Source organism: Suricata suricatta, chromosome 13 (genome assembly GCF_006229205.1).
Source record: "Suricata suricatta isolate VVHF042 chromosome 13, meerkat_22Aug2017_6uvM2_HiC, whole genome shotgun sequence".
Taxonomy (NCBI): Eukaryota; Metazoa; Chordata; class Mammalia; order Carnivora; family Herpestidae; genus Suricata; species Suricata suricatta.
Genome location: NC_043712.1, coordinates 33,801,607 through 33,829,281, shown reverse-complemented (window position 1 = coordinate 33,829,281; position 27,675 = coordinate 33,801,607). Strand labels below are relative to the sequence as shown.

The following is a 27,675-nucleotide window of genomic DNA, read 5'->3' as shown; positions in this document are numbered from 1 at the left end:
CAGACAGTAACCACTGGGGAGATTTTGTTCCCTGGAAGGAAGTTGGGGTACTGTGACCCAAAGACAATGAAATGCATCATGGGTGACAAAGAACCAAAAAATGTCTCCTGCAATTATTATTCTGTTCTTGAGGAGATCAAGATTAATATGCCCACGGTTACCCAGTCCAGCCAGGATCTGAACCCAGGCAACCCTAAGTCCTGGGCCCAACCTCTATAAGTCTTTATTTTTCTGCTTTTCACGTACTCTTTCCTTTCTTGGTTCTCAGGGCCCAGAGCTGTGCCTGCTGCAGAACCCAGTGTCACAAGCCTGCAGCATAAGTCTAGAGCTGGCATCCTTGAGGACGGCCTAAATCCTGGGCCCGATGGAAGAGAACCAAGCAGAAGAGGAGGGGTGAAGAAGTATGCCAAGACTTTGAGAAAAAGAAGGTCTTTCCTACAGACCGACTACACTTGTCAGGTCTCCTTTCCCCTGGTGCCATCAGCCTCCCTGGAGAGTGTGGACGATGTGTGCTACTATGACAGGGAGCCCTATCTGGCCCTCGGGGCACCCTCCCCGACCGTGTCCTCTCTGCAGGACATGCAAGGTGAGCCTGGCCTCCTGGAGACCAAGGCCCTGGGGCTGCTGGGTCCCTTGAGGAAAACCCAGAGCAAAAACCCAGCCTCCCGGGTCATGGAGATGGAGCCAGAGACCATGGAAACCAAGTCAGTCATCGACTCTCGAGTGTCTTCTATTTCTGCCATTCGTCTCCGGATTGACCCCAACCATAGAGATAGTTCTGGCGTTGCCCCCCTGAGTGCCACTGTTGCCAGTTCTCCAGCAAACACTCCTCACTGTTCCAACCCAGGCTCATCTGGCCTACCTGCTGCTCAGGCAGAGCCTTCCCATACCTTGTCTCCCCTTCAACACTCGGATGGCAGTATTCCCAAAGAACTCACTCTAGAGCTTGGGGACAGCCACTCCTCCCTCTCCAGTGCTGACCCAAACCCAGACAGAGTCTGCATGACCGTCAGGCCAGGGCCACATGATGTCTCTCAAGCAGACACACTAGAGGTGGGAGGGGTCCAACTGGAAACAGGACTGGGATCTTTGTTTACAAATCCTATACAAGAAACTGCCCCCAAATACACAGAGCCTTTGTTGTCTCCTCCAGTCAGTCCTGGGAGTGGTGAATGTGGGATAAATCCAGGAGAGAAGATGGCTCCTCTCCCTCCAGAAGAACAAGGACAGCTATCTCTGGGACATGACGGAGAAGTTACAAACAAAAATGGCACCAATTTATTTCATGGTGAATCTGGGAAAGATGCAAGTGCCTCCAAGAGTGACCTGTCAAATGCCGTGCCACAGACTATTGGTGTCAGTGCTCCGGCTGGTGGAACGGTAGCCTCCATCTCCTTGGAGACTCCTGTGATAGGAACTGAACAGATCCTGCCACATTCCCCCCCGGGCCCCAAAGGACAAAGCAGAGAAACCCCAGGCCAAGCCTGCCAGGCCCAAGAGCAAAAACTATTGGAAGAGCTGGATTTAGACCCTGATTTCTTACTTGGGGACCAGACCATTCCATCAGCTGTCCCTCTGGAGGGGGTCACGGCAGAGCCACTTAACCATGTGATAGGGGAAGACACAGCCTCTAGGGACACTCCTCAGCGGATCTGTTTTAATCCAGGTCCTTCTCTGCCAAAGCCACTACCATGTCCCCCAAAGGAGCCCCATTTAGAAGCTTCAAACCGTTGTTCACTGTCAGAAAACAAAGACAAAAGCCCTAGCATCTGCCTTCCTGCTGAGAAGTCTTTCCTGCGCTTTGCCCCAGAAAGCCATCCTAAAGTTTCTGCCAGTGTCAGGATGGCCACATCTTTGGGGTTTGTGGGTGTGAATGAGGCGATGGCCCCCAGGATTGGGATGGAGCAATGCAGCTGCCAGTTCTCCTATGCCACGTGCTTCCCTGGCTTGCAGCCAGAGGCAGAGGAAGAAGACAGGGACTTGGAAACATACCCCACTGCCCCCCTCACCTCACCACCCTCTGCAGGAAGCCGGCTGGCCCTACCCTGGAGGCCTGCCCGGGCCCACAGCTGTGGTGCTGAGCCCCTGTTGAGGAACAGCCACATCTGGCCAGAGTACTGCTCCAGGGCCCTGAGGCAGCTGAAGGCTGCCCCTGCCAGCCCCCCGGAAGGCTTCATCCAACTCACGGAGAGCTTACTGGAATTACAAGATATTTTAGAAGCTTCCTGGGGGAATGGGAACAAACATCCCCCAGAGAAGTGCACCTGGCATTTTTCAGAAAGCCGCAGCCGCCTCTGCATGGGTTCCCAGAAGCTCCTGGCGAGCTGTCAACATGTGATCAGAATGGACCAGTCCCCCCAAGAGATGCAGGGCGCCGTGCGGGACACCTTCCAGCACCTGGTCCAGCTGGCCGGCCTGTGCTTCCAGTTCACAGACTGCAGCCGCTGTTCCACTCGGCACAGGGAAGCTGCAGGGGACCTGAGGGACGTGGTGTGCGCCTACCAGCAGTTCGTAGACGCTGCTAGGCTGACCTGCGAGAGAGGCTACCACGACTTAAGTGTGAAACTCTTAGCCCGTCAATGCACGGCTCTCACAGCTGCCGTGTTTTGTTTGACCCAGAAGTTCAGGGCATCCACCGCCCTGTGAGCAGGCCGGTTGCCCAGGCCCCTGACTTGTCCTGGGCACTTCCCCGAGAAGCCCCTCCATTCCTCCACCACCCCTCCAAAATGTTTACTAGAGTATTCAAATAAACTGCTGCTTAATCCTGGCCTCAGTCATACAGAGTGATGATAAATTTGGGTCAAAAGCATTCACTTATATTCATTCAACAAACATTTCACTGGATACCTTGTCTGGGTCAGGCCATATGCTAGGTACTTAGGATAGAAAGGTGAATTAGACAAGTTCCCACCCCTGGTCAGGGTGCTCACAGACCCTCAGGGGGATACAGATAAGTAGCAGGCCATCAGTAAACTGTGCCCTAATAGTTTACCCTGGGGATATGGAAGCAAGAGGACTTCACAGACTGTCCCAGAATGACTGGGATGAGGGAGGAAAGTGGGGATCACTGAGAAATGGTCTTGATTTCTCGTATCGCACTGATTTGACAATAACCTTCACAAATAGGAGTCAATACACGTGATATTGACCAATTTTACCTTCACAAGGTTTGATTTGCAGCACCCGCACTGGCAGGCCTGGTATGACAAGTATAGGTTGCCACTAGGTGGCAGTAAGTTCTTAGTTGCATAGTGACCCACATCCAGGCATAGGTGCTCTGCTTTATCTCAAATTGACCGAATGCTGTGCCTTTTTTCTCTTGTAAATACCTGAAAAGGCAAACATTAAAGCCCTGAATTCAATTTGCCTTTTTAAGAATAATATTAGGGGGAAAGAAATATATTTAGTACCTTTCTCACTAATCCCAAGTAAACCAGTTAATCCCAGTTAATCTTAGTGGGATGTTGGACAAGCTACTTAACCCCTCATTGCTTTGGTTTTCTCTTCTCCAAATACTAATAGTTCCTGCTCTGTAGGGTAGAAATCTAATAAACAATCTAGTAAATACTGAGTAAAATTCAGTTATAATCCTCAAACTTTATGGATGCCCCTCCTCATGTGAAACCATTTCCTACATTTTGTTTTCAGATTCCAGAAAAATTGATCTCAAGATACCCCTGGGATGTCTTTTCCCCCTGGCTTCTCTGTCTAGGCCAATGCTGGCTTAGACAGTCACCTTGGGCTATTAGATCTCGTTCAAGGCGTCCCTTTGTGCCTCTGGTATTCCTAATCAGTTGTGCGTCTGCACTGGCCTCCTAATTCCTCTCCTTCACCCAGAAAAAGGAGGGGCAGAATGAGTGTGTGATGTACCCAAACCCTTGGCAATCAGAGGAAAGCAATATTATGGGAAAAGAGAAGATATCCTTCTAACTCCTTGTTACCAGTTATTTATTAACTAACCAGTTAACCAGTACTTGTGCCAGGAAAAGATTTTTTAGTTTCCTTTCACATAATATTTTGAATAAAATTTACATAAGGCTCTTGAACATAGATTTGAAGTGATTTTGTGGCCACGAATAATAGGAACAATAGGACACCAAAATAATAAAACTTGTATGATGTTAAACAGGACTTGAACACTTTTACCAGCAGAAATCTCTGAAGAGCTACGTAGCTTCTTTACAGAACATACTCTGTATGTTTGCAAGTTAAAGGAAGGGGCTCAGGACTTCGACTTAACCAGAGCTGGAATCCCAGCAATGTTGGTATAGGCTCTGCTCTGGGTCTCAGTTTCCCCAACTGACAAAAGGAAATATTACTAAGTCTCTTTTAGTGAGGGCCTACAGTGTGCCAAATGCCTTACTTAGATACCTCGAAGACATTTTCTTATCAACAGGGACAACACCCCAAACTAGATTGTTAGGTAATACACATTCAGCATATTGTGATAAATAATCATGTAAGGCGGGAAGAAGACTGTGAAGCCTCTGGCACCGGCACTCAAATGTTTATGTCTGTTTTTGCTTCCTCTCCCCTCAAATTCATGAACATTCTTGGGTTGCTACTGTATGGAGTTAGTATTTTATTCTGCAGTTCCCATGAAGAGTATGGAGTCCCAGAAGTTCCAGGAAATCCCCACTGTTTGTTGAGAAGCTAAAATGAGGAGTGGGAATGGGGGCTGGTCCTGTTTGGAACAGCCCCCTACATGAATAGGCAGAGTAGGATGCAATGCAAGAGCCAACTGTCTAATGACTAAGAAACTACCACACATTTACACTCCTCCTCCCTTTTCCCACTCACCATAATATTGGCTGATTCGTTTCTTTAGACAAACATTTGTTACACCCATTGCAGATGATGCCTGATGTGGGATTATGGATGTGATGTACATAACTGGGTAAGAATCCTGTCTTCAAGAGCTCCTGGCCTAAGAGATAAGATTACATGTAAAGATGCAGTCATACAAATATAAGGCACGGTCTGCTCAGGGTGACCAAAGAGGACAGATAAGGTGCTATGAGAGCTCAAAGGACAGAAGTCATTTTGTGATTGGGGACAGAGTGGTAATCATGGAAGGCTTCCCGTAGGAGGGAGCATTAATTAGAAGTAGCTACCATCAGGTCCTAGATTTGGTAGACAGGAAGGTAAGTTTTGGAGGTGTTAAGAAAGAAAAATCACTCATTTCGTGATTCTGTCAATAAATATTTAGTGTGCGGTGGCACTGGGAATTAAATCATCAACATGATATATGTTCCCTCGGGAACTTATAATTGGTAGGAAAGACACAGGAAAAAAAAGAAAGATTACTGACTGATAGGTCATATAAAGAAGAGTGCCAAGATAGAGATGGGATGAGCCAGTTTTATCTGGGTGATCATTAAAGGCCGCTCTGAAGGGGGAAGGTTTAAACTGAAGCCTAAAGGACAGGAAGGAGCCAGCAATTGAAAAAGTGAGAGGAAAGGGAACAGTATCTGCAAAGGTCTTTGGTATATTTGAAGCATTTCAAGAAGACAGGTGTGATTGGAACACAGCAAGCCACAGGAAGAGTGATAGGATGAGTTTAGAGGGGAGGCCAGGAGCCGGACAGGGAAGGCCTCTGGAAGGTTAGACTTCACATCCAAGTACAATGGGAAGCCACTAGGTTTGGAATAGGGGAGACACATAATCATCTGGCAAATAGATGTCCACTGCGTGGTGGGAGTGAGGGGTTGGGAGGGAAGTGAGACCAGCTAGGCGATATTTCAGGCTCATTCATGCTAGGGTCTCTATAGCAGGAATAAAGGTTCGAGTAAAGAGTGGCTGCTAGTTTTATCAGGCCAAGGCTTGGACAGGTCTCTTCAGGTCTCTGAGCCTCGCTTTCTCCCTGGATCTGTAAGGGAAGATGGAGAAGGGAGAGTGGCCAGAGGCTAGACTCACTTGTTAAGGGCCCAAGCCCCGGTATCTCTATTGTCTGCCTAGACAGCCAGGTGGTGGTGAGGGCAGCTGTGTGCTCAGAGCCCTGGGTTACCTGACGCAGCCCTGCGAAATCGGGAGGCGGCTGGATTGTAATCCCCATCTCACAGCCGAGGAAACAGGCTCAGACAGGCGCAGCAATACCTGTGCGCTGCACAGCTCCCTACTGCCAGCGTGGGTGGAAAGCAAAGCCTCCCACTGGCTCCGGCACATCAAGCTGCAAAGCTGAAAACCACAACTCCCAGAATGCCATTCGGCGAGGGGACAGGAACCGGAAGTTGGGCCGTAGGCGGTGCTTGATGTGCGCCGCCGAGGCTGCGCGAGGTGAGAGGTTCAGGTACGCCCGGGCCTCGTTGGGGGGCGGGCGTGGGGCCGAAGGGATCTGGCCTGGTACTGCCTTCTGGTTCGTAGGTGGGACAGATGCCGGGAAGCGACCCTCAACAGTCGTGTGGCCTGGTGTCCTCCACCTCCTAGGTGCTTTCCCGTTCTGCCACCCCGCGCACTATCAGGCTGTGGGCCAGACGGGGCCCACAGGCGGCGTGCTCTCGGGCCTGGGGTTTTGGTATTCTCGTGCTGAAGGTGCCAGAGAACTGGAGCCAGCTTCTGTGGACTAAAACTTGGAAAATGAGAGAAGCAAACATGTGCAGAGGGTGGCCCATCACTTAGCGCCCAGCGATATGTTTCTGAGGTGGATTTGGGTTAGAAAAGATCTGCGGCTTCTGTCATCTCAGAGATGGGGGTGGGTGGAGAATTTAAGTCAGCAAGTGTTTATTATTTGATCGTCTGTTATGTACCAAGCCCTTTTCTAGGCGTATAGGATAGACTAGTGGACAAAGCAAACGGAACACCTGCTTACCTTATAGGAATGGGGAAGTTCAGACAAAAAGTAAGTAAAACATGTGCCATGTTGGATACCGAAATAAAGCGAGCAGGTAGTCATATAATGAACTAGGGGAAGAGCATTGGAGGTAGACAGGACAGCACGTGCAAAGGCTCTGAGGTGGGAATATCCATAGTATGTTAGGAGCAGCAAGTAGACCAGAAAGTGCAGTGGACCCTAGATGGGGGAAGTGGATCTTAGTGAGGAATATAGACCATTGTAAGGATTTCGGTTATGTATTGTGAGTAAACGGAGAGTACTGTTTAGTTCTGAGCAGAAGGGTAACATAATTATGAAACATTTAGGAGGCTTGTATTCTTCAAGGCTCAGTACTGAGTACTGGGGGCGTGCACCTGAATTCTTTATCCTCTCTTCCCTGGAAGGGCTTAAAATGTAGTGGGGAAACAGACCAACACTCAGTCAAGTAGGTAATTGAAGCCCCATGGAGGCAGAGTGGACATCATTTTCAAATCCGCAGCATATAACTGTTTGTTACATGATTGAGTAATTAACTGAATAATTCCAGTACTTGGTACTGGATCTGCAATGGAGGCTCAGAAAACATTTTTTAATGAAATGAAATGATAAATCTGGGCATAGTGTCTCACACAGATTAAGAAGATTTATTCTTCTGTGATGCCCAATTTCACGTTTGCTTTCTGAGGATCACCAGATAGCAAGGCTCTGTTGTATTTACTGAGCTTCCATTTTGTGCCAGGCCTTGTGCTGGCCACGGAAGATACAGAGATAAAAAAGATGTGGTCTTTGCCCAATCTGCTATTCTGCAGACTCTTCGGTTGTGGTTGGAATTGCCTTCATTTGATTTTCAGTATTGCTGTATCCCAAGTTCCTGGTCTGAAAACCATCCTCGGGGCTATAGGAACTTGGAGAGGTCTGAGATCCAAGGAGGGGACTAGGAAGAAGGGAATGGGGGTGGTAGTGGTAAAATTTAGTTCATTTGTTGTTTATTCAAACATTGCTGTTAGCCAGGTTATATCTTGTGAGCTTTTACAGTATTTATGTAAATGTAAGTACACAGCTCCTCCTGCAGAGGAATGCAGTTTGATGGGAGAGAAAACATGAACACAGACCTTCCAGTTTTCTAAACAGAAGGGGGAAGCTCAGCAGCCCCTCCAGCTTCTCCAACCCTAGCTCTCTTTTCTCCTGCTCAGCCAGACTTTGCCAATGAGACATCCGCATTCATTGCCTCCCATTCGTTCCCCAAAAGGGTCTGGCAAAGAGGAGGAGCTCAAGGAGTATTTATTGACTGAACGAATGGACAAACAGATAAGAATAGAAAATGCTGTGGAGTGCAGAGGAAGGAAAGCACATGGCTGTTAAACTGGTATTCATTTAACAAATTGGTGTTTTCTCACCCTAGTAAAATGAGGTTGTTAGGTGTTGGACCCGTTTATCTTAAAGTTTTCATTTTTCTTTTTTGAATGTGTAAATGCAGAAAAATGCGGATGACTCTGATCATTGGCACAACAAAACTTGTTCAGTCATCTAAAGGAACGGATATAATGGGACTGGCTGTCTTTTCTTAAAGATATTTATAATCAACATTGCCATTCATATGTGAACAGTGCAGTGCTTCTGAACTGCTTAAGAATAACTTGGTCTTTTCCTCATTTTTCTAGAAATAATGTGTATGCTACTAAACTTTGTGTATGCCATAAATTCATAGTGACACAGTCAATGGTATAAATAAATATGTTAAAATTTGTACTGAGTATTAAAGGATTTCTGAGCATGAATAAACCTTATTTAGCCTGTGCAGGAAAATGAACACAAATTTCTAATCTGTAATTTTGAAAATCTAGAATCTAAAATGAAAACTAGAATAGGTCTAGTTCTTGCAACCGTCCTGGGATGTAGTGGTGTCCCATCTCCTAGAGCCAGTGTGTTCTCCCACCACTCACAGGTAGCAGGCTGGGAAGCATGGCTGACTCCCAAGAGTGCTGTGTTTTCATTACAACAGCCTATTATGTCTCAGTGAAAAACAGCTAAAGTTTGGCTTCATTTTGAGCATTTGATGGAGTATAAGAAAACATTATGAGCTCAGCACTAGAAGTATTTGCTAGGAACAGAGTCAGAGGATTAGAGAACAAACTATAATCCTCGAACCCTACTTGTCTCTGTAGAGGGTAATATTTATAGAGTTAATATATATGCAGATTATTGGTTTACAAATTTAAAAAATTTTTTTAACATTTTTTATTTTTGAGAGACAGATCATGAGTAGGGGAGGGGCAGAGAGAGAGGGACACACAGACTCAGAAGCAGGCTCCAGGCTCTGAGCTAGCTGTCAGCACAGAGCCTGATGTGGGGCTCAAACCCACGAACCGTGAGATCATGACCTGGGCCGAAGTCAGATGCTCAACCAACTGAGCCACCCAGGTGCCCCAACTTACAAATTTTAGAAACAACCAAAAGAATAGACAGAGCCCAAAAGGGTTAGTTTTGATGACACCTACAATGTAGAACCTGTCTTAAATATGTAAAATTAAAGCCTCGACTTACCAAAATTAGAACATTAAAGGAGGAAAAGAGAGGGAAAGATTCAGATACTTGTCTTCAGAGCCTAGCCTTAAGAAGTCAAAGAATAATACATAAGATTGTTGAACAAGAAGTAGAAGTTTAAAGGATATTCTTAAATATAGTAAAAATGTCTTCTGGTAATTGTCATGGCAGAGGTATGGGCATTGGGCTTACCTTATGATAAAACTGTAAGATTGGACAGATTATATTAAGAAATGTTTCAGGCATTAAACAATAGGCAGGAGAAGACTGTTGTCATTGAGAGAAATAATTTGAGATGGATTATAGGCCTAAATATAGTAACTAAAATTATAAAGCTTCTAGAAAGGAACAAACGATATCTCTGCTTTTAGGATAGGCAAAGAGTTCTAAGAGGACACAGCATTAATTATACAAGAAAAAAAACGATAAGTTAGGCTCGATCAAGATTTAAAGTTTCTGCATAACAAAAAGCCATGTTAAGAAAATGAATAGGGGCACCTGGGTGGCTCAGGTGCCCCTATTCATTTTCAGCTCAGGTCTGGATCTCACGTTCGTGGGTTCGAGTCCCGCGTTGGGCTCTGTGCTGACAGCTAGCTCAGAGCCTGGAGCCTGCTTCCGATTCTGTGCCTCCCTCTCTCTCTGCTCCTCCCTGCTCATGCTCTGAATCTCTCTGTCTCAAAAATAAATAAAACATTAAAAAATTAAAAAAAAAAAAAAGAAAATGAATAGGCAAGCCACACACTGGGAGCACATGTCTCAATACCCATGTCTGTAAAGGGACTTGTATCCAGAAATATAAACTTCCACAGTTCATTAATAAAAAGATAATTTAAAAATGAGCAAAAGACTTGATCCTTGCAAAGATATATTATGAATGGCCAATAAATTGTGTGAAAAAGTGCTGAATATCATTAACAATCAAAGAAATGCAAGTTAAAACACAGCTATGTTCCGCTACACAAGAATGGCTAAGAGTAAGAACTCTGGCAGCAGCCATTGCTGGTGATGGTGCAAATCATCTGATTTGTAAAATGGTGCAGTTACTTTGAGAAACTGATGGCAGTCTTTTGTGAGTTAAATAGGCAACTATCCTATGCCCACAACTCTACTGTTAGGTACTTAGCCAACAGATATGAAAAATATGTCCTCAAAAACACTTGTGTGAGAATGTTCATAACAACTTTATTCATAATAGTCCCAAATTGGAAAAATCTCAAATGTTCATCAATAGGAAAATAAACAAATTGTAGTATATTCATACAATGGAATTCTGCTCAGCAATGAAAAGAAATAAACTACTAATCCATGAAGTAACATGTATGATTCTCAAACATGTTGAGGAGGGAAATGTCAACGTGTCTGACTCCTTTTATATGATGTTATGTAATAGGCACAGTTAATCTGTGATTATAGAAAAAAACAACAGTTGCTTTTGTCTGGTTGTGGCAATGGGTTGGAGATTGACTTGCAAAGTGCAGAAGGAAAGGAACTTTCTGGAGTGACAGAAATGTTCCATAGCTTCATGACTTTGTGAGTAACACACCTGTGCTTTTCCAAAAACTCCTTGAGCTGGCATGTTCCCTCCACACACACACTTTATTGAGCTATACCCTTAAAACCTTTGCATTTTACTGTATGTAAATTATACCTCAAAAAAAAATTAAAGGCAGTGTAACAAAAATAAAAAATAAGAGAGGATAATTTAAGTGATTTGAATTCTAATGTTTTATAGGGAGTCGATACAATTTAAAGTTAATGATTTAAGAGGAAATGGAAAGCATATGATTTCAGGTTAAGGACTTAATCGCCAGGTGAATTAAAAAGACCTGGGTGACAGGTTGCCACTAGAGGTGCAAAGGGTTGGAGTAACGATCATTACTTTCATTATAATTTTTTTTTTACCATATGCATGGCTCATATTACATAGATTCGCTTTTGCAAAGATATATTTTTCCTAAGATGGTAGAAGCACACTGGACTCAGAGGAGCAGCCATAAATGATGGACATAGCATTCTTTGTGACACTTAACTATACTAGAGCATGGGGGTTATTTTTGTTTTTTTTTTTTTGTTTAAATTTTTAGAGAGTGAGAATATGAGTGGGAGAGAGGGGCACAGGGAGAGAGTAAGAATCTTAAGCAGGCTCCACACTCAGCACGGAGCGAGATGTAGGGCTTAGTCTCATAACCATGAGTTCACAACTTGAGCCAAAATCAAGAGACAGTTGCTTAACTCAACTGAGCCACCCAGGTGCGCCTAATGCATTTTTTACTCATAACCTTCCTGGGGATTTTGAACAGCACTTAGAAATTATGGCACCTATTAAGTGTGCCATAGCAGTGCATTCCTCATGTTTTCCTGCCTCAGCCCTTTTGATGGATATTAAGTTTTCTCACTGGTGACTGTGGCTTTCAGCTGCAGTGATACTTAGCTGAGCTAGGAGAAGGAATACATAGCTTGGAAAAACAAATTGTGATACATCACCAGTAACCTAGAAAAACTCTTGGTTGGTTTCAGGTAACTCTTCACCATATTTTTTTGGCTAGCTCTTACCCTCCCAGGACATTTCTAGTACTGGACTTTGCATAGAGTAGGTGCTCAAAAAATGTTTGCTAAAGGAATAGTTTTAAATAGAAACTGAAACATAATGGAGGAGGTGGCTTTTGCCGTTTCTGTCCCACCCTCAACTACTCTGTGCATTTTGAAGAACACAATAAATGACTTGCTCACCTGTGTCACTGTAGCAGTGAATCATTGGTGATTGCTCGGAGCTGTCAGGAACGGGGCTTGTCTTCAAAGAAGTGGATTTAGCCTCCTTGGTACTGACATGTTTCTGGGCTGACCCATTTCTCCAGAAGACACAGGTGCTTTTCTCTGTTCAATAAATAAGTCTGTGCTAATATTTTCCACACGTCTACCTTTTCAGCAACACAGTAACACTCTTTGACACTTGGATGCAGGGAAATACCTCTGTAAGTGAAATAATGTGATGTCTTATGTAATTGTGCCTTTTTCTGACCTGGGTGAAAAGGACAGAAGACTAAGCACATGGACTGGAAATTGGAAGGGAGTGCTCAGAAAACAGACTCACACGTGCTGCAGGAGCAAGAAGTCATCCGCGAGGACACAGGCGAAGACGGCATCTCGGAAAGCTTCCAGCTTCTACAGATTGATGTGGAATGCGAGCATCGGGAGGGAGAGACGCTGCCCACGGGCAGCGCAGTGTGGTGCTCAGTAAGTGCAGCGAGGTGCCTGGCCGTGGGCTTTGCGATGATGCTATGTCCCAGAAACCCCTGTTCTGAGGGTAGGTACTAGCAACAGAAAGACTAGGAATGGGTTTGGTGTGTTCCAAAATTGGATGAATTTCCTGCTAACTGGTGTAAGGTTTGAGTTCCACTTGAGTCATAAGAAAAGTAAAGTGTAAGAGGAATTTTTTTTTAAGTTTATTTATTTATTTATTTTGAGAAGGAGAGAGAGAGCACGAGAAGGGGAGTGACAGAGAGAGAAGGCGAGAAAGAGAATCCCAAGCAGGCTCTACACTATCAGAACAGAGCCCTATGTAGGGTTTGAACCCACAAGCTAAGATCATGACCTGAGCTGAAACCAAGAGTCGGACACTTAACCGACTGAGCCACCCAGGTGCCCTGCAAGAGGAATTTTTGATACACCTCAAAAGGATCAGGAAATCGAAACTCTGCTTTAGGCCCTATCTTTAGTACATTTACTTTGGGCTCTGCTTTCTCTGAACACAATCCAGTCTGGTTTTTTTTTTTTTTAAGACTAATATCTTTTTTTCTCTCCTAACTTTAAATCTAATATAAAAAATAATTAATTGTTTTGAATAATCATATTCCTTTTTGGTGCTTATGAAGTTCTCAAACAATTTTGTTTTCTGGATAACGTAAGAAAAATGTCCAAAGAAAACAGAGACACTGGGAAAAGATAGTTGCAGCAAAGAAGATCAAAAGAAAACAAGAAAAAGAAAGAAGAAAGGCCAATCGTGTAGAAAATTCAGGTAACAATAAACCAGATTGCTGGTGTAGTCATATTTGTCTCTTTATGGACTAGTATCTCCATGTTCTTAGGAGAGTAGGAATATTATTTTTAAGTAAAAACAAACATCTTGGAGGTAGGACCTATTGTTCTATTTTTGGGGAAATCAAACTTTCAAAGGCAGCAAAGTTTTAGGCTGCCCCTAAACACATAGTGAACATATGTATTCATAAGCTCAGAATTAGAAGGAATGATAACACCACCAGCTAACATTTATTCAGTGCTACGTGCTAGGTTCGTCGCTAAGAATTTTACATGGATTACCCTGAGGGATAGGTACTTTTATTATCCCCATTTTATAGGTGAAGAGACTGATGCTCAGAAGTTAAATAACATGCCCAAGATCATATAGTAATAAATAAATAGACTGAGCTCTGATTTAGACTCAGCAGTGTGCTCCAGAGCCCACACCCCTCACCACTCTGCTGCACCCAAATGAATGACTACCTTGCATGAGTTTCAAGTATCTCTTTATGTGCAAAGGGAGATTCTTTTCCTACTGAATGTATCCTCTGTTTTCCCACGTTTATTCCTTTCTGATATTTCTACTCCAGGCATCTGCCCTCAGCACAGCAAACGTTTTCTGAGATCCCTAACCAAGGAGAGACTTTTGGAAGCTAAACACTCAGGACCAAGACTCTGTATTGATTTGAGTATGACCCACCACATGTCTAAGAAGGTAGGACATCCATGAAGCTCTGAATGCCTGCCCACACGAGGGAGGTCCAGAGGGAGCAGCTTTGACAAAGAGCATGACCACTTCCAGCCTCTGTAATTCTGTAGCTAACCAGCAAAAGTGTTTAGTTTTCTACACAGAGTTTCTCAGTTCCAAACTGGCTATTGTAAAGAATCAGGAAGAGAATAGATACCCTCTGGTCTAGTGTGCAAAGTTTTATCTGATCTTCCATTTGAGCCCCACCTTGTCTCGGTGTCCATGGTGTCCCCAGTCTAGATGCAGAGGTGAAATCTGGCTTTCTACTGGGGAGAGGAATATTTGCCAAGTTGCATGTTGATGAGATGACCTCATAGGAGGTCTTTTGTTAACATATGCGTTTTAATCATTTTCCATTCACCCCATTGGTAAAGAAGGGATTCCACTCTAGGGTTTTGGGGATGGCTGAAGAAAACACACTTCATTGGACAGGTAAGAATGATACCAGTTTATTAGTCACATGTACTCAGCCCAGGATGGCCCTGCATGGCACAGGATTACACTTGGGGACAGAATGAACAACCAGGGGCTGTGGGAGGCAGGCTTTGTGGTATCATGAGGGTGGGATACCCCTGGTTCCTGCAGGAAGACGTGATTAATTTGCTGGGACTAACTCCGTGGGCTGGCAGGAAATTGAAACCAACTGCTCCGGGATAAGCCGGAGCTAAGCCTGTCCCTTTGACAGAAAGGATTGTTGAGCTGGGGGACCTTGTCTAAGGGAGCATAATCGGGAGAAGAACTGCATTTATTTGGACCTTTCAGGGCCCACCTGGTTTCACCAGATGTCTAGAAAACACACAGTATTGGGCCTTACTTTTTGGCCTTCTACCAAAAACAAGATTTTTCTGTTTGCCAACATCTCTGTCGTATATGCTGGTGTTTGCATGTTTTTCAGAGAAACTAGGAGACCGAATTGGGGTTTGTACGTGGAACCTCTAAGTTTAGCCCTCTGAAGCTGTCAACCGAGAGTTTTTTACTGTTTATATTAATTGAGATAGCAAATTAAATCAAATCCAAAGTATTTTTTCTCTCCTGACCCAAATCAGGCCAGATTGTGAAACTGTCTTTCTTAAGGTGATGTCCCTGAATCAGAATGAAAAGTTAAAACTTGTGACCCTGTTACATCTCCTAGAGTTAGGGAGAAGGTGCCAGTTTTATTTGACGGAGTATAAAACATGTCTGTATAGTAATCTAACCTTTTAAAAATAAGTAGTAAATATCACATGGTAGATTTTATAGATGAGCTAAAAGAACAATTCCATATATCATATTAGATATACATAAGGAAGGAAACTCACTATTTTGGGGCTAGTATCATTACCATAACTTTGATCTATAAGGTGTGCATGCCATGGAGCGTAACATGCATGAGCACACGTATCCATACTCACTCCTGGAGTAAAAGGGGCCATGCGAGTTCATGAGATTTCTCAGAGTAGCATTCAGGGAACTTACTGAGTAACCATTCATTTTGTTTTCTGTCCTGTTATTTTTTTTTTTTTTTTTGAGAGAGAGTGTGTGAGCCAGGGAGGGGCAGAGAGAGAGGGAGAGAGAGAAAGAATCTCAAGCAGGCTCCACACTGTCAGTGCAGAGCCCAACACAGGGCTCAGATTCATGAACCGTGAAATCATGACCTGAGCCAAACTCGAGAGTCAGGCACTTAACCGACTGAGCCACCCAGGCATCCCTAACCATTTGTTGGTAGTGAGTTTAGAAACAGTGGGCATGCTTCCAGTCTAAGTTGTTCTTATTTCTTTGAAGGAGTTAAGTAGACTGGCTGGACAGATCCGAAGGTTGTATGGTTCAAATAAAAAAGCTGACAGGCCATTTTGGATCTACCTCACTGGATTCACAACAGACAGTCCCCTGTATGAAGAGTGTTTGAGGATGAATGATGGATTTTCTAGTTACCTGGTAAGCCTCATTTTGCATATTACTTAAAGTATCATTTGAAAAGTAGATTGGTAATGGTAAATTTTTTTAACTTTCTCATATTTTTACTTAAAAATTTATTCTATATTTTCACTATTGCAATCTAAACTTTAGAATCTTATCAGTTCTTATGTTTCTAAACTTTCATCCTTCCACTGCATTGGCAAACGAATATTACCAGGTATCTAGGACTGTATTTTGTATTCTGTGTGTTGTATGCTAGACTATATATTCCAGAAATGTTTGGGGGAAATGCTGTCACTCCTTTCTTATTCACAGCAGTGCAGAATTAGGGAACTTGAGTTGTGGGGGGAAGAGAAAATCCTCATGAAAGTAATGTGGACTCAACGGTAAGTTTTAGGGAGCATTCAGTTACTTTTTATCTCTTTCCCTAGGGTCTCATGAATGTAGTGATTGTAATGCAGGCAACAATCCAGAGCAAAAAATGTCCTGTGTGTTTGCGTTTCGTGACTGGGACTGGGCGGTGTGGAGTTTCCTAGGGAGGTCTGCAGAGGTAGTGAGTGTGAATGTGCCCTGTGCGGTCCTGCGGTTAGATGTGGTCACCGTTACTGTCTGAGCGTCCCTCCTACAGTGCAGCCAGTTTCAGCTTTTCTCCATGCGTGTTTTATGGTTCTTGTACGTGAGCCCAACAGACTGATTCTTAGGGCCACATGATTCCCTTGCTTTCCCATCTTCATGCCTTTTGTAGGTGATTCTCCCCATTTTCATTGCTTCTTCCTTATCTATGTGTCAGTCTCACCTCTTTTCAGAAACCCAGTTCCAGCATTCCCTTCGTTAGAAGGTTGTCCCTGGTGTTGTCACTCCCTCATCTGTCATCCTGGGGCGTGCTTCCTGTACATCTGTTAGGTTGTCGTATTACTTTCTGCCTCGTTTTGTATGGTTGAATGTCCTTTCTACTTCCTCTCCCCAATGAAGCACTTTGTGAGAACAGATTGTCAGCCATGTATCCCCTTGATGTACTCAGAGCCATGCCTAACAGAACAGACGCCTGGTAACTCGTTGCCGCAGTGTGGGCTGTGTCTTAACCTAGTTCACACTACATTGGATTATTTACATTTTTCAGCTAGACATAACAGAGGAAGACTGCTTTAGTTTATTTCCTCTGGAAACCCTTGTGTACCTGACTCCTGACTCAGAACATGGTATGTACATTCCTGCATGGATTCATGTAGCACTTTGTTCTTAGCCCTGTGTTTGATTATTCCCTGTGTCAGAATTGATTAAAGCCACCCAAGGTGTATCAAAAAACAAAAGGAATGAACACTAATTGCACACCTCTTAAGGATGTATACCTCACTACGCTTTGCATATGTCCCACTGTGTGTGCATAGCTCTACAGATTTAGGATCTCCAGCCTCACTGGACCTTGTGAGCTACCTGGAAGTCTTTCCCAGTTTCCCTGGTCAGCTCCCTTCCTTGGCCCTTCTTGGATCAATATTAGATATGTATTTTTTCCAGAAAATCAACTATTTCACATACTTTTCAAATTCATTGGTATTAAGTTGATCTTAGTATTCTTTCCTAATTATTTCACATTCCTCTGTAATTTTAAATTTGTCTCCTTTCTGAATCCTAATGTTGATTTGAGTTGACTACCTTTTTTTTCTTGACCAGATATGTCAATGCTTTGTCTTTTGAGAAAATTAGCAAATCTGTTAGCTTTTGGTTTTCTATTTTATTAAATTTCTACTTTTATCATTAATAATTTTTTCCTTTTACTTTCTTTGGATTTAGAAATTATAAAACAGATTTGATCTCAATGGCCTTCATTTTTTCATTAGCTCTTGAAGATGTTGATCTAAACAAAGTTTACATCCTTGGTGGACTTGTGGATGAAAGCATTCAGAAGGTAAACGTACATTTTAGACCTAACGGCTATATTTTGAAAAGCGGGGCTTCCTTTCAGAGGCAGCTGCCCTCTCTTAACCTTACCCAAAAAAGGCCTAAAACCTTAGAATAGGAAGAAGGAGCCTCTCCTGCCTCAGTTGGCCCTCCTGCTTGTAAAGTTGCCCCTCTCCTCACCAGCGTTAGCGATCCTGACCTGGCAGTCTAGTCAGGAACTGGCAGAGAGAGTGTTTGGTAATTCTGTAAGGAGCCATTGTTGAACTTCTTTCTTTTCTCCTCTCTTCAGTTCTGCAGGGATAACTCTGATCTTGACCAAGGAAGCACTGATTGAACATTCTTATCAGCTAATTATTCTTTGTGAGAGAGGAGTTTGTTTCTTCTTAAGGCCATCTTTTCTCCTGGCATAAGTTTTATCCTGTAATCTCAGTGTCAATAAGACTGCCCAGATTTCTTTTGTTGAGTTGGAATTTTATTGGAATAATTGGAGTTTTGAAATATATTTCTATTATACACATATTTGTTGAGATAATTGTTATTAGTTTATATCACTAAGTAACATATTACATATACAATAAATAATGATATAATAAAGTGCATAAAAAGAACTACAATGAGAAATCAGTCTCCCTCCCATCCTTGTCCTGCAGTCCCCCAACCTGAGCCAACCACTGTTTTCTTGTATATCCTTCTTGATATAATCTATGATCACATAAGTATTTGTGATTATATTATATATATGTATTTTTAAAGATATGTGAGTATATTTTGAATTTTTTTATATCTGTAGAGATATACATACATATTTAATACAGATGATACTTAACTGAATTGAATTTATTCTAGAAAGGTAAGTGTTCTGGGGTGCCTGTGTGGCTCAGTTGGTGGAACATCTGACTCTTGGTTTCAGCTCAGGTCATGATCCCAGGGTCATGGGATTGAGCCCTGCATTGGGCTCTGTGCTGAGTGTGGGGCCTTCTTAGGATTCTCTCTCCTCCCTCTCTCTCCCTCTGCCTGTCTCCCCAACTCTCTCTCTCTCTCAAGTAAATAAAATGAAAACCAAAAAAGATCAGTGATCCATGATTCCATAGTGATAATCTAAAAAATAGGTTGGGGGGGTAGAGATAGAAGAATGCTAGAATGCTAGACTAGGTATTAGGGGCTCCTGGGTGGCTCAGTCAGTTATGCATCTGACTCTTGATCTCAGCTCAGGTCATGATCTCCTGGTTCATGAGATGGAGCCCTGTATCGGGCTCTGTGCTGACAGTGCAGAGCTTGCTTAAGATTCTGTCTCCCTCTCTATATCCCTCCCCTGCTTGTGCGTATTCTCTTCCTCTCTCAAAAGAAATAAACATTAATAAAAAAAAAAAAAGGAATGGTAGCTGTTAAATGAAAAATACATAATAGAATTGAAAAATCGTGACTTTGTTACTCCCAATGTAAACACTGTTTCATGGAACTGTTTGAACAAAAGGTGGAGGGGACCTGGCTATTCACACGGTCTCCAAGTGTCACCCCACACGTCACAAAGGCAAAAATGTACCATTACAATGGAGGTCACCTGGAGGTCTCCATCTTACAAATGTTCAAACTTAGAATCACAAATGGTGACATTATGTGCCTCCCAATGTGATGGAATCTCACATGGAACGTATTCCTACTGGAAAATGTTGAAACTACATCTAATCATGAAGAAACAGGATGCGAGACATTCCGTAAGGCACTTGCACCACGTCTGCAAACAAAGCCAATGTAACGGAAACTAAAATAGCTAGGGAGCTGCTCTAGATTGAAGAGGTGTAACAGCCAAATTGAGTCTCCCACAGCAGAGTGACAGCTCCTTTTTTGAAGCCAAAAAGTCTAGAAGGTCAGTGAGCAGGGTATGATCAGTAGATGTGCAGTTTAAACACATTGTCTTCTCTTCTCTCTCTGGTAGTATTTAAACTGAAAAAGAATTGGCACAATGATTTGCCAGATGTATACAACTTTTGGGTTGTTACTGGAGAGTTTGGCTTCTTCACGGAAAATATGCTGAGAACATTTCTTTGAGGGAATCATTTTATCTTTACATATTCAGCGGACAGAAGCAAGACTGTGAGCTCCTCCAGGGCAGCATCCAAGTCTCTTACTAACTTAGAATTCTTGTACTCCAGTTCAAAATGATTGTAAAAGAAGAGACTTAAAACAAACAAACAAACCCAGAATGTAGACCATATATGCAAAGGGGTCTTATTCTTCAAAGAAGTCTTGAGCAGCTGTGCCTTTATCTTATCTGAATGGCATCACATAACACATTTTGGAAGTTCTCTCTTGGGATTGTTTCATGTGAGTCTGAAAAGCAGGTAGTCCAGTGGCAGGTGGTCAGACCATACTGTTAGTGGCCAGTCGATCATGACACTGTAGGGAAGGAGAGTGACAAACTGGAACAAGTTCAGACGAGTTTGGCCTGAATGATAAAGAGACTCAAGGGAGAGGCAACAGAACTGAGACTGCCAGAGGACACAAGGGCATGATCCTTGCTGTGGAGAACCTGACTGGCCATCTTGTGGAAGAGACGTTTTACTTGCTTGGTGTGGTCCTGGGGGGTGGGACTAGGGCAAATGAGTGGAAGGCCCAGGGAGAAAGAAAAGCTTGGCTCGCTATCAAGAATTTCCTATTAACTGGTACTGTCCGAATTGGAATAGGTTTCCCCAGGATGTATGGAACTCCGTGTCACAAGGATTGTCCATTTAAGGACAGAGGCCACTTGGAAGAGAGGCCATAGAGGATAGACCAGCATTGGATGGAGGATCGGAATAGAATAGTTAACAATTGAGGCCCCTTCCAATAGTTAACTATTCCCAATAATCTAAACCCTTCTCTTTAATCCTGAAATTGTGAGTAGGTAGATGATCTTTCCAGAGCTTCTTACGAAGTGGCAGATAGAATTTAAACTTGAGTTCATGACTCAGGGACATCTTTAAAGGGATGTTAGTTATTGGACTCTGATCCTAGATGGCCTTAGATTTGGGGGTTTTTGAGTTTTTATGACTGCTTTCTGCAGTTTTCAGACCCCTTCCTTTTACTTGGGCTGACTGCTCTCACACCTGAATACTGCTTTGTATCTGACTTAAATCCTATCTCCCTTTTCTCTAATTTGCTGCTGCCAAATGGCTACGGGATGAAAACTCCAGATCTCCAGAATTACATCTTTACTGAGTCAGGATCAGGAGTGGTCTCCTCTAGTTGATTAGATTGCTTAAACTTTTGGATGCAGACTTTGGCTGCAAATATGCCTCTTTTTACTTATTTCCTTCTTGGTTGGAAATAGTAGTAAACAGAAGCTCGTAGATAGATGTCTCCCAAGTGAGATGTCTGCTGCACAAGCCATTTCTTAGTTAGAACATGTAAATACTCCTCATTGTTTGCAGTTCCTTCCATTCTCCCATAGGCTACTGATTTTTAATATTTACCATTTAATTTTGACTACAGATGGAAATTGTAATGGTGGTAAATGGGGTTTCTCATAATTTTCTATTCATATTACAATGAGAATATCTTTATCCTTTTCACAACAAAAATATTTAACTGTGATTTACAGAAGGTGACGTTTCAAAAAGCCCAAGAACACTCTGTTGAGACAGCCCGCTTGCCAATCCAGGAATACATGGTCAGATGCCAGAATGAGAAAAACTATCATTCAGAGATCTTGGCCATCAATCAAGGTACTGCTCACATGGCCCACACTTTTTTTGTTTTTAGGTTTATTTAATTTGAGAGAGACAGACAGCATGAATAGGGGAAGGGCAGAGAGAGGGAGAGAGAGAATCCCAAGCAGGCTCCATGCTCTCAGCACAGAGCCTGAGGTGGGGCTCAAACCCATGAAACTGTGAGATCATGACCTGAGCCGACACCAAGAGCTGCGTGTTTACCCGACTGAGCCACCCAGGCGCTCCTCACATGGCCCACGCCTAACGTGTTAATTCTGGTGCTTCTTTGCATTATGTTTATATGTAAGCAATACCCCATGACTGATGTTTCTCAGATTTTATTGCATGCACTTTGTGACAAGTATTCTGGCCTCTCAGAAGTACTTTGCATTTTCTTCTTGGATTCCAACTGTGTTAAAGATAGTTGAAATTGTTCCCTTGGGCTAGAATGCCCTGTATTCAACACATCATTGAACTGTGAATTCCTATATGTCCTTCAGAATTCAGTCCGGGGGCATCTTGGCTGCTCCCTTCCCCTCTCAGCCATTCAAGGACCCTCCTTCGCATTCCCATTGTACTGTTTTCCTCTTTGGTGCTGTGGCACTGTCCATTCACAGGCCCTTTATCCTTCCGTGTAGGCTGAGGTCCTTGTGGACAGGAAGGCCCATGTGTGGTGCAGAGTAGGTTTGTTGAGTTAAATATTCCAGAACACCCTTTTCCTCATCAGTCATTTACTGCTTCTTTTTCCTCAGTGTGGTCACTATTTTCTTTTTATCCTTCTAACAGTCTTTGATATCCTGTCTGCATACTTTGAGACTCAAAACTGGCCGAAAGCATTGAAGAAGGGAGTTTCTTCCAGAAAAGGCTACGTTCTTCAGACCTCAGTGGAGTGATGGACAGACAGCCTAAGGAGGGGAAGTTGCTGGAGGTGCCTTGACCAAAAAGCGGAGCAGAGCGTGGTGATGGCACACACTTGCCTTTACTTGACATCTGGGATCTATGCTAGAATATAAGTTACTAATAACAGGGACCACATTTTATGCTCTTTTCTATCTCCCAGAGTGCCTGGCTCATAGGACAAGCCCAGATATATGACTAAGTAAAAAGTTTACATAACCAGGAATTAGCCCAAAACTACATGGCTTTGGATGTATTAATTCATCTTTTATATACCTGTTTGTGAAATACCTACTCTTTAGAGATAGCTTAAATAATTAAATAATTATTATATCAAGAGTTTAATTTTCACTCAACTTGTATCATAAAATTGTAGCACTTTTTTCAGCCTCCTCTGTTCTGATGATTTTCCCTAACTCAGTGATTCACTTTATGTGTTTTGCAGGATCCTAACCCAGCCCTGCTTTAAGCCCCCATAGCACTTTGTTCCCACTTGTGGCTCCCACTCTGTCCCTCCTGGGCGTGGAGGGTTTCTCTCTTCCCAAAGGTAGCATTCTAACAGGACACTTTATGGGAGTAGCTTTGTATCTTTCTGAGCCTTGTACGAACTAGTTTCTTCACAGGCAGAATTGAAGAGCAAACACACAGTATTAGTAAGTCTAACTTAAAAATAACCAGAAAAGACAAAACAAGATCCCTCTGACACAAGCATGTTGGATAGCCTTTCATTACACAATCTCAGTGATGCCTTTTCTCAGGTCTTAGTTACATACAGTTGCTTCAGTTACTCTGGCCAGCTTGGGTTAGTAAACTTGAAAGCTAAGCTCTTGGCAAATTCAGAGAATGTATTCTGTCTCTAAAGAACCAAAATGTTATTTCTCTCTTTTCCCTCCTTTTCATAATTTAATCCTTCAGGAACTATGATCACTTGATAAATTATATCAGTATCTTTGTATTAAAAACAGCCCAGTCTTCTATATTATATATAGGAATACATAATGCTCCTTGGTCTCTGTCACCGTATTGAATGAGTTCTATAATCTCTATCTGGCTGGGCTTCAGGGGTGATTCTTAGACTCTCAGGGAGGTCTCTGACCCCTGAACCCTGACCTGGATCATCTACCAGGCTTCATTTTTACCTCTAAAGGCTTTGCTTAAAATATCAAACAGCAAGAATGTCCTCTCCAATTCTATCACTCTACCATTTTTTAAAAAAAACTAGGCAGGTAGTTTTGGACTTGGATTCAGCGATCCTCATCAGTGTTATTTACAGAACAATAAAAAGCTGGACATATGCAAAATATCCAGAACATGAAAATGAAATATTCTATAATGATTTTGTTTTTAATAGCCATCATATAAGAAATACATTAAATGTTGGTTGAAGTGGACAAAGTAGATTACAAAGTAGTATATAAAGTATAATTCTTTAATTTCAACTTAAAAAATAGGCACATACACTGTAGTGCATTTTCTTTGTTGAAATGTTTTTTTATCAAAAAATAACTTATTTTAATGCTTCCAGTATATTATAAAAGCTGCACTTCAGCAAAACTAAAGGAGTTAACACCAAACAAACCGTAATACTTTTAGTAAACTTTATTGTAAAGAAAAAAATACATCACAATTTTATAATAACTTTTCTCACCCATAAGAACATGGGTGGCAACTAGTAACATATTTATAAAAATATTTTATTTAGGGCTTTAATAAGACAATGTGTATATTCACATTTTGCCTTCTGAAGGTTTAATGGGGAGAGAGGTTCACCTGAAAAAAATTTTCTCTATGAAACCCATAGTCTCTTAGGTCAACTGACCCATAAAAAATTCCATCTAACTTTCTGCCAGTCTGGAGAAGATTTGTTTTCTTTGATCTGATGTCATATGTTCACAAGCTTCTAAAATGTTTGCCAAAATTAAGGTCTGCTGAATGGTTTTTGCCTTAACCCATATTCTTCCATTCATTCCAAATACTATCTCCAGTGGGTAGAGTTTTCCCACTTCCTGTAGAATTTCACAGTCTGGAGCCAGCAGCCTGGTAAGGAAAAGGAAAGAAAATGAAATTTAATAAAGGGGTAGGATGTGACCTGATTCTCCATTAGCAGAAGACTTAATTTCTAGACAGTTCTCCACAGTTATTCCAATACCCATCAACATCGTCCAAGAAAAAGGTACGTGACATTTGCTGTCCCCTTTCATCCAAGCACACTTACCAGTATACCACAGGTCACAACAGTGGGTTATATCCTCTACAAAGAAATCAAAATCCCTGTCACCAATTTTACAGAAGAGAGAGATATATATAGTTCTTCTACACCATCAGAGCACCTTAATTCTAGGCTTTAGAGCTGTAGCTTTTGTATTATCTTGGTGCTAAAAGAACCAGCTTATTTTCCTGACCACATAGACCATGTGTTTCCCAGTATTAAACTCCATACTTGGAGAGAAGCATGGACTTTCAAACCATAGGATGCTTCTCTGTGTCCAAATCTGCAGAGTAAGTAGCAAAGAGAGACATGTAATACTGACTTCTGAAGCTCAGTGGTTCTAGGAGTTAAAACTCTTTAATAGGACATCACTTTGGGTAGGTAAAGGTCTAACCTCCTAACAGAATCTACCTCTGGAACAATTAAATCTACCAGGACAGAATAACAGGAGCCTTACGGGAATGTTTGCATAAGCTTAAAGAGTCCCTCAACCTACCTGCATTTGGCGCCCATTCCTAGAGAAATCTGGTGGTTTTGTACAATTGTAAATTGCATCTATATTCAAATGACTTAGGAGGGAAGGCCAGTTTTCACATCTGATTTTCTGGGAAAGAAGCCCAAGACTCCATATCAACACAAGAACTATACCACCAGATACATCTGAATTTAATATATTTACATGGAGAGAGGATGGAACTAAATGCATGAGTTTACAATGGTGTTAAAATGGATACTGATTTTTTTTAACTTTGAGGAGATTCAGACATTGCTACAAAGAATCCAATCCCAAAAATCAGTCAGCTTTCCAAGAAGGTATAATTATAAAAGAAGACTGTCAAACCAGAAGGCATTAGGACTTACTTTCTAATTAAGCCTAAAGTCACTTTAAAAAGCAGACCATCCTGTCCAATCACACCCATTCCATTGGCTCGTCCACAGCTGTCAATACAGACCATCTCTGGTTCCATATCTTTATTAGCAACCACAAATTGGCCATAGATGAGATCTCCAACCTAAAATGATTTAAAAACAGTTCATTTTCTCTCCACAAATCATTCTCTAGGTGCTCCTACTGGTTCTTTCCCACTGGCAGCATGCCTGCCATGTATACTTCTGTGCCCGAGGGACCCACTTTCCTCCAGAGTCACTCGAGTTAACTCTTTTAAAAAAAAAAAGCAACATTGGCCAAGTGTGTCCTTCCCAGCCTGGGAACTATCTCAAAGACAAGAGACCATCCTCTAGGGTTATGCCATCCAATTTGGTAGCCATTACTCATATGTAGTTATTTAAACTTATATTTAAATTAATTAAAATTAGATCTTTAAAATTCATTTCCTCAGTTTCATTAGCCACATTTTTTAAAAAGTTCTTTGTGTGTGTGTGTGTGTGTGTGCGGGAGGGAATACACATGTGTGCATGGGGGGTGGGGGAGATGGAGAGAGACAGAGACTGAGAGACAGAGAGAGAATCTTAAGCAGGTTCCACACCCAGCATGGAGCCTGATGCGGGGTGGGCTCAATCTCATGAACATGAGATTATGACCTGAGCCAAAATCAAGAGTTCATGCTTAACTTACTGAGCCAGCCAGGTGCCCTGCATTAGCCACATTTCCATGCTCAACAGCCACAACATGGCTAGTGACTACTGTATTAAGCGGTGCAGATGTAAAACACTAGCATCATCACAGAAAGTTCTATTAGATAGCTCTACTCTAGGGGAGTTACAGAAGATTAATAGAGGGGCGCCTGGGTGACTCAGTCGGTTAAGCCTCCAGCTTCGGCTCAGGTCAGATCTCACGTTCGTGGGTTTGAGCCCCGCGTCAGGCTCTGTGCTGACAGCCAGCTCAGAGCCTGGAGCCTGCTTCCGGTTCTGGGTCTCCTTCTCTCTCTGCCCCTCCCCCTCTCATGCTCTGTCTCTCTCTGTATCAAAAATAAATAAAACAGTAAAAAAAAAATTAAAAAAAAAAAGAAGATTAATAGAAGAAACTCCAGCCATGTAAATGATTCAAAGCAACATGGAACACTGGTAATTCATTGGTACTTCATGCAAGATGTACTTAATCTCACAGAGTTGACTTCAAAATGATGAAACTAAAGGAATGGAGAAGAGTGAACTTGTTCAGTGACTGTATCTACTATTTGTTGGTGACTAGCAACTAAAGAGGAACAAAACATTTCAGAAGCATCTGGTCTTGGAGGGCAGTGGGGATGTACATATAAATAACAGAGTTCACTGAACACCAAATCCAGTCAGTGCAAGAGTAAAGTTATAAAGAAGGTGATTGTAGGTGAGGGGTGTTTTTACACAGAGGGTGGCGTTCAGCCCGAGTCTCAAAGATGAGCATGTGTTCCATAGGTTAAGGGGGATACAGCAATCAGAGCAATCCAGATAGAGGGAATGGCATGAGCAAAGGTACAAGGGCAGGACTTATGAGTTCCGTAGTGCTATTTTTTTTTATAAAGTATATTTATTTATTTTGAGAGAGGGAGAGAGAGTGTGAACAGGGGAGAGGCAGAGAGAGAGTCCCAAGCAGGCTCCGCACAGTGTGGAGGCCGATGTGGGGCTCAAATCCACCAACCGTGAGATCGTGCCCTGAGATGAAATCAAGAGTAGGATGCTTAAGGGTGCATAACCAACTGAGCCACCCAGGCCACCCCTCAGTAGTGCTATTAAATAGTTCAGAGTGGTTCAAAGCTGCGCGGAGGATATAATTACAGGTAAGTGAAGACTTCTAGAGTATAATGCCAAGGAAATCTGTAGGCTTTAAAGAACGCTTTTTTTTTTCCCCCTTGAGTAAGGGGAGTGTATGAGGCTGTCAGCTCTCAAAAACCTGGATAGAAGAGCAAAAATGTACAGGCAGGGATGTTAATGAAGAGACCACTGGGGTGCCTGGTTAGCTTGACTGGTTAAGCAAGCTGTGTGGACAGTGCAGAGCCTGCTTGGGATTCTCCCTCTCCCCCACTCA

At 42.6% G+C, this 27,675-nt stretch overlaps 3 protein-coding genes and 1 long non-coding RNA gene across 9 annotated transcripts in view; 2 read left to right on the top strand and 2 right to left on the bottom strand.

The window, feature by feature from the left end:
• FRMPD1 (FERM and PDZ domain containing 1) overlaps positions 1 to 2,767 on the top strand; it is an 89,635-nt gene extending 86,868 nt beyond the window's left edge. Inside the window, exon 16 of the mRNA XM_029920265.1 lies at positions 269 to 2,767. Within this exon, the coding sequence (XP_029776125.1) occupies positions 269 to 2,646 (2,378 nt within the window). The 3' untranslated portion in view covers positions 2,647 to 2,767. The remainder of the gene's footprint in view (positions 1 to 268) is intronic.
• A 356-nt stretch (positions 2,768 to 3,123) lies between these two features.
• LOC115276078 lies at positions 3,124 to 6,182 on the bottom strand. The gene is made up of 3 exons (XR_003901805.1): positions 6,008 to 6,182; positions 4,801 to 4,927; positions 3,124 to 3,329 (listed from the first exon to the last, which is right to left on the bottom strand). It is a non-coding gene; the product is annotated as an uncharacterized LOC115276078 (long non-coding RNA).
• Positions 6,183 to 6,216: 34 nt separating this feature from the next.
• Positions 6,217 to 23,463, top strand: TRMT10B (tRNA methyltransferase 10B). Of its 6 annotated transcripts, none has more exons than XM_029919862.1 (9): positions 6,217 to 6,289; positions 12,392 to 12,589; positions 13,262 to 13,370; positions 13,963 to 14,087; positions 15,882 to 16,034; positions 17,137 to 17,215; positions 17,855 to 17,922; positions 21,496 to 21,619; positions 22,391 to 23,463. In XM_029919862.1, exons 2-9 carry the CDS (start codon positions 12,404 to 12,406, stop codon positions 22,495 to 22,497), a joined length of 951 nt encoding a protein of 316 aa, XP_029775722.1. In that variant the 5' UTR covers positions 6,217 to 6,289; positions 12,392 to 12,403; the 3' UTR covers positions 22,498 to 23,463. The 6 variants fall into 6 exon arrangements, with proteins under 6 accessions (XP_029775722.1, XP_029775724.1, XP_029775719.1 ...); XM_029919859.1 differs by having other exon boundaries at positions 6,221 to 6,289; positions 12,387 to 12,589; XM_029919861.1 differs by lacking the exon at positions 6,217 to 6,289 and adding an exon at positions 6,312 to 6,426 and having other exon boundaries at positions 12,387 to 12,589.
• A 622-nt stretch (positions 23,464 to 24,085) lies between these two features.
• EXOSC3 (exosome component 3) overlaps positions 24,086 to 27,675 on the bottom strand; it is a 6,489-nt gene continuing 2,899 nt past the window's right edge. The window contains exons 5-6 of the mRNA XM_029919654.1: positions 25,572 to 25,723; positions 24,086 to 24,538 (exon numbers count right to left, since the gene is read on the bottom strand). Of these exons, the coding sequence (XP_029775514.1) occupies positions 24,337 to 24,538; positions 25,572 to 25,723 (354 nt within the window). The 3' untranslated portion in view covers positions 24,086 to 24,336. The remainder of the gene's footprint in view (positions 24,539 to 25,571; positions 25,724 to 27,675) is intronic.